The sequence below is a fragment of the Dermacentor andersoni genome, chromosome 8 (genome assembly GCF_023375885.2).
Source record: "Dermacentor andersoni chromosome 8, qqDerAnde1_hic_scaffold, whole genome shotgun sequence".
NCBI lineage: Eukaryota > Metazoa > Arthropoda > Arachnida > Ixodida > Ixodidae > Dermacentor > Dermacentor andersoni.
Genome location: NC_092821.1, coordinates 136,859,952 through 136,866,691, shown reverse-complemented (window position 1 = coordinate 136,866,691; position 6,740 = coordinate 136,859,952). Strand labels below are relative to the sequence as shown.

Below are 6,740 nucleotides of genomic sequence, written 5' to 3'. Positions count from 1 at the left end.
TTTGCTCTAAGATGTACCGGATTGATCATTCTCATAGTTTTTAAGAGAATCAATGCAGCCATAATTATGTGTTTACTATGCTGAAGGAGACGGTGTCACAATCTTACGTGATGGTGGCTAGTGCGATTACTATAAGGGTCCGATGGCCCGCCGTTTGCTTTCTTCTGCCCTGTCTGCCTCGCGAGTAACCATGGCACCGCTTATCGTAAGTATGACTTAAATTGAATTTCATGAGTCAAACGCACCTGGTCTGGTACAGCTCAGTACTTACTTATGGACTGTCTCAGACTTACGTTCGTGCTTATCCTTAAAAAGAAACGCAACATGATAGAAATTAAAACTTATTATTTTTTAACGCTGTCACGGAATGAAAGTTACTTAGTTAAATGTCCAGCGTATTATATTATTCAGAAAAAATTTTGAGTTAAGCCCTCCAAAAGCTAAAGGGCGGGTGGAGGCGGGCTGCCAAGCCGAAAGCGGACATCTCTCTCGCCGCCTTCGTCCTCAGCTTGAGGCGACGTCCTCGATGGCTGCGGACCGTGCGCGATCCACGCGAAGTCGGCGTCAGCCATCATCTCCGGTCTGAGCGTGTCCGCCTTGAGGGGCGGCACGTAGCGGCGGGCCAGCCGCCTTCGCAGGGCCTCGACCAGTGCCTTTGGAAGCGTAACATGCTCAGCGTAGGTCAAGAGGTCGTGCCTACTCAGGTACCTGTAATCGCAACAGCCACATCCCGCTATGCTGACAGCAATGTCGCCACCTGTATTGCAGGAGCTCGATGCCGACACTCGGCAGAGCAAAGTGTAGGTTTCACGAAACCGACAGACAATGAAGCCCCTATAAGAAGACATAAGGAGCATTCAATTTTTTTATTGGTACGGCAGAATAATAGCATGGCACAGTCCATGGCATAGCAATTATGACAAAATTTTTTGCCACCGGTGTAAGCGGAACTCACAACTTGCGTGTAAGGTGTCAGGTGCTCCCCCTGTTCCCAAATTATAGTGTTCACGTGACTTTAAATACAGTCCGAATGTGATATTGATGTGGTATAACGAGATGCGGTCGAGGCCTGTTAAGACAAACCAAGTTCCGCCAAATTTCAGTTATAAGGAACGCCATGTGAAATTTTGCTTGGTTTCCCATATAGCTGACGCAGAAAAAAATCGCTCAAGACGAACAGATAGCTTTAGTAACCCAAACTTTCACAGCTGCCGTTGACGCCTGATTGTCGGCTGAGCGAGAGGTTATTAGAGAGTTATGTCTCAGCGGATGTACGGGCCAGCAGGACCAGCGAGCAAGCGAAGGCGCTACTGTGCAGGTTTCCATTTTTCCTTTATTTTAGAAGTCGCTCCCTTTACAGCCAGCCGCCACCGACAACAACTGCACGTGACGTCACTCTACTAACCACTTACCACTAAACTGCCGGGGATGACGAGGCCGTCTTTGACGAAGATAGGTCCTTCTATCGAATCGCTGGTGAACCTTTCTTGGAGATATCATCCCTGTTTATCACCTTTATACTACAGTGTGCTACCCTATCTGCCAGCCCCATTCTTCATGTGAAGAAGAGATTTTTACAGCCCCTTCCAGTTCGCCTTAACGAGAGTATGCTTACACATTCTAACGCACATAAAGTAGAATAGAGTGAATAATTATTGAAAGTTGTTAGGCGTGTTAATGGGGATTCTAAAGCACGCAGCCAGCCGCATGAATGTGCAGCGGTTCACAACCGCTGTATACAGTAGGAAAGCAACAACGTCTACGCATGCGGGCTTTGCTTTGCGCTAGCTAGACGCCGCAACGTAAATAAAAAATCAGTCAAGGTTCCCGGATGCGTTTTAACAAGGTGTAAATCGGGAGCGCTTTTCACGGCACAGCGTTCATGAAATAATCCTGTGCCTCGCGCAGGAAGTATTGCGAGAGCGAAAAGGAAACTAAGCGCTGATCACCTTGGTGTCACTCGCCCACATAACGGGCTGCACTGTCGCTTCTCTTGTCCTGGCCTAGCCCGCTCAGTGCGGCGTTGAGTACGGGGAAAATTTTTTTACACTTCGAGCCTGCAGTTTTTATTCTCTTTGATGTTGCTGTTACCGTTAACATGCACTCAGAAGGATATATTGAGGCTCTGATTGCTTCACAATTATGTTGAGGAATTCATGTGCTAGTAATTAAAAAAAGGACTGAACAGACACTGGCCCATAGAAACAGCGAGAGCGAAGGGCACCAATTCATTTTGCTAAAATGTAAAAATGATACTGTTACATTTGTAGGTAAAGGAAACTAACTCACATGCACATATACAATTTTGTATGAGCACACGATAGCATATTGTATGCTGAGGCGACTGTCAGAAAAACACAGCTTGTAAGCGAACAGCGTGCATATTCACTAATCGAACAACGTCGACAAGTGAATTTGCATGCAAATACATTTTCCGGGCTGATTACGCGTGGCAGATAGCCTGTAGTAGCCTTGCTGCTTCCCAAGACAATCAGAAGTGCTTTACGACCAGCGACACAGCGACAAACGTTTTGCTCCGGATGGCCACGAGCTACTTTGGACCCCCTCCCGACGCGTGGGCCCTTATGAAAATCTCCCTTCTCGCTACACGAGTCCAGACCAGATTCTTCGACAAGTGACTGACGTCACGTACAAGATTGTGTCCACCAGTCCCACTATGTTATCTGTTCCCTTGTCCAGCGACGTCGTCCACGTTTTGAGACTGAAGCATTACCACCCTTCCTCTATTGCAGTCCTTAGTGGCACTGGGCCTGCGTTTCTGCCACCGGGGATCAGGTTAAAGGCTTCTAGTAGCATAACCGAAGACAATGTACATCCTCGAATTTAGTGAGACGTACACACAAGTGGCAACTGCCATATCTGATGACACCGACATGCCTTTCTTGACGCTGGCTGACTTCCATGTAGGCCAGCGCTTGCTACACTTCTGAATACACCATGCAAATGGTTTGTCTAATGTATTTCTACGTCAAAATATCAATGCGATTAGTATTCCTTTGCGAATTTCATGTTGCTTCCGGAGGCTAACTGTGTATTGCCTATGTCTCTAACCATAATCCCGCTAACCTGGTTAGCTGGGCAGTTCTTGGTGGAATTGTTAGAGCATCAGTCTAGTGTGCTGAGGGAATTGGTTTCGAAGTCAACCGTCTGACCCAACTTGGGCCAGTAAATATGTGGCATGTGTACCTAAGTGGCGCTCTTCAACCAACATTTTTCACGCTGACGTGGGTTACCGAGAATATATTATTTTGCATATTTTACTTCGACTCGGTACAAGTTGGAATCAGTTGGCGAAAGACAGGGGTAATTGAAGATCGCAGGGAGAGGAGTTCGTCCTGCAGTGGACACAATATAGGCTCATGATGATGATGATGACGATGTTGACATCGACTTGGAGCACTCGGCATGTGTGATTCAGTATGCACCACTGATCAATAAGTCTCTTTAATGAGAACTTGTCACAGTTGTTATGTGCCACACGGTATGTGCCACTCATCAATGAATCTCGATGACAGCAATCTGGGTAACTATATGACAATTAGTACGTGCCACTCGTCAATGGCAAAAATGTCATTCAATTTTTTTCTCGCTGCTTAGGCGGGATCGCGCCCACGCATGCACATTCCGACAAACGTGTCTGAATGTAGTTGTACATTCACATTCGCGCCTCGTGGAGACTTTGTGGAAGGGCCACTGAATGACGCAGCGTGTTGAGTGGGCTGCCTGAAAAATGAATTCAGCTGAATACAAGGCTCATGCAAAACGCGTACCTGCCGCGGGAGTATGGCCTGCCGCTACAGTGCCATTGCTTTAATACCAATTGCAACTACTTCAACGTTCCTCGTGAGATGGGTGCTCTCGGAATTTTAACGGTAGCACTGGGTACTTCTTCGCGCAATATCCCACATGATAAAGCTGTTAAGAAGCACAGCCATGGCGGTAGCTTAAGAAAACGATTCAACGTATGGTCGTGTCTTGAGTGGCGCGAGTGTCATGGTCTTGTCCTACCGGCACCCATTACTGCGGCTTCCACATGAGCGTAAAGCGGTGGGAGATGATAAAGGCTAACTCTACGCGCACGCGCATGAGCACATGCAAGGGCACATGCAGCTCTAAGAGCTAGTTTTCGTAGGAGGACGAAAGCGCCCCGCAACTCGGATGGGCGAGAGCACGCGACTTTTGCATCGGCGCCTTTGTATCGCAAGTCCGACCACTGACCATTAACCGCCAACCGCCAACCATGAAAACGGAGTGAACAGGCTTGGAAAGCTATCCCCAACTAGGCGATCTTCGATTCGCCTTTGGTAGTTGTGTTCAAACAAATCGAGAGCCGTCACCTTGCTGTTCGCGGAAAAATTTTTGCGTTCCTCGAGCCTGCAGTCATGATTCTCTTTCTTATTGTTAATATCTTAACCACGCACTCAGAAAAATATCTTGAGGCTCTAATGGTTTCACAATTATGTCGAGGAATTCATGTGCAAATAGCAAAAAAAAAGAGAGGACAGCAAACACGATGGCATAGAGAAACAGCGCGAGCCAAGCGCACGAATTCAATGTACTAAACTGTTAAAAGGATCTGCTACACCTGTAGTTCAAGAAAAATAGCTCATGCGCGTTTAAAGGAACTTATACGAACACGCGATAGTATATTGCAGCTTGAGGCCCCTGTCAAAAAGCATATCCTATAAGTGAACAGCAATACAGATATGTCGCTGACACAGGAATTTACTTCGACATCGCCTAATAGCATACTCTTTTGACAAGGTCACGCACATGAGTGTAACCGATTTCTTTTGAATCTTGCGTGTGAACTACTTTTATTTGTATTATGTGTATACTGTAATCTTTTTTCGCATTCATGCAGTCATTCCCTAGCCTAATGAGGCAGTCTGCCGTAGTAGAAAAAGAACTGTGGTGATCTATTCACCAGCGAGAAGCCCAATTCTTTTAGGGACTCTGTAACGTTCGTATTTTAGACAGTCTGTGTCGCTACAACATAGTTTTTGGATTGAGGAATTGGGTCAGAACTAAGTAAAAACAAGAAATTCATGACATTTGGTTTCAACTCGGAACAAATCTTCGGAATGTGGCCGCTTTCCCGCAGAACTAATTGTATAAATTTAGTGGGCATCCAAGTGATTCAGCATTTAGTTCTGTTAGGATTGCATATCGTCCTGGTGAAGGTGATAGGTTTACATAGATTGACAAGTGATCAGGTATAGGTAAATTTCTCGTTGTAACCCCCACCTCACCACCGTCCCAATTTATCGCGTGCCCTGTCTTTTGCACAGGCTTAGCAAGCAGGATTGTGAGCTACATTTACTCACGTAATGCTGGTACGGTTAGCTATATTTTTTGTTGCCATTTCTCTTACTCTCCCGATATACGCACAATAAGACTCGATTCATTGTTTCTCGATCATAAAACACCACGGACTTTTGCTCGAGGCACAGGGTCTTGCACAGGCAGTGTTCCGGAAACACTGTGTCACCGACATAATTTTGTACGTGAGCAACAACCTACGGTTGTGCTCCTGTCAAGTAAGCGATATACCGCCTTACCTGTAGTGAAGCGAGTAGATGGCCTCGAACGCGCAGAACCTGTGTGCCATGCTGTCACTCGCCAGGTCCCGTATCGTGATGGCCACCAGCCGGTCGAGCACCGAGAGCAGAATGTCCTCCGAGACGAGCACGTACGCGATCAGTTGCATGTAAATCTCGATCGCCTGCCGCGCCTCGCAGTGCTCCAGAATCTTGGAGAGCGCCGCCGAGGCAAGTTCTGGTTCGGCCCGAAGCATGTCCTACGTTTGGGGACGAGTTCCAAGTCGTACGAACAAGCAAAGCTCTACTGCTTGCCGTCTAATAACAAAACATTTTTTCCCGCCTATTGGTATAAGGACACGCCATCGTCTGATCTGAAAGCCGGGGCGAACTTCTCGACAGCAAAGAAAACTGAATGAGGGGCGGAATTCGCTAAGCTGCGCGGTTCGTACACGTTTTCATGACCAAAAAATTCTTACGCTAAGATAAGCGTGCGCCCGAAATGGCAGCGCATTAAGTTTACGGTGTCGTATGAGCGCGAGGGGGACGAAAAACTCGCATTAAACGACAAAAAAGTAAAAGAGCACGTTCAACTGATAGCACGATCCCACATCATGGGTCTGTAGCTGAGGCTATGTTCTCACGGCAAATAACAGCACATCCCTATTTGGCAGCTTCCGTTTCCAGGCATCTTCGACAGCGCCGGCAAGCGCAACCACGCTGGCCTATTGACTGCGCCCCTGACAGAAGAATGGCAGCGGAAGTTTGTGTCACGCATTCTTCTCTCATTCCTCTGAGGCACAGTACTGCTGGACACATGGCGGCAGATTTGGCGCAGGGAAAGACGTTCAGTGGAAAAATTGCCCTGCAAGTCTTCGACCCAGCACCGCCTTTAAGGACCACACAATCACCACAACCACCAGCATAATGCAAAGTGACTAAATCTCTTTTATGAGATACTAATTACGGTAAATGAAAATAGAAAGCTGCAAACACATAGTTCACGCGGCCTCAAGACAAGGCCAGCAGCCCCCGCATGTCCGTCGGCATGGTGTGTGTTCGTGATGCACATGGTTACAGATTCAAGTATAATGCCGCGCATAGGCTCAATATTCGCTTCCTCCGCAACCGGTAATGTCTATGGTGCTGGTCAGCGATGTCTTCTAGCGCAAAAGGACA

General features: G+C 47.2%; 1 protein-coding gene across 1 annotated transcript; it reads right to left on the bottom strand.

Annotated features, from left to right (window-relative positions):
• Window positions 1-399: 399 nt before the first annotated feature.
• On the bottom strand, window positions 400-5,920 carry LOC140213019 (uncharacterized). Its single transcript, XM_072284165.1, has 2 exons — window positions 5,583-5,920; window positions 400-708 (listed from the first exon to the last, which is right to left on the bottom strand). Exons 1-2 carry the CDS (start codon window positions 5,816-5,818, stop codon window positions 441-443), a joined length of 504 nt encoding a protein of 167 aa, XP_072140266.1. The 5' UTR covers window positions 5,819-5,920; the 3' UTR covers window positions 400-440.
• Window positions 5,921-6,740: the final 820 nt, after the last annotated feature.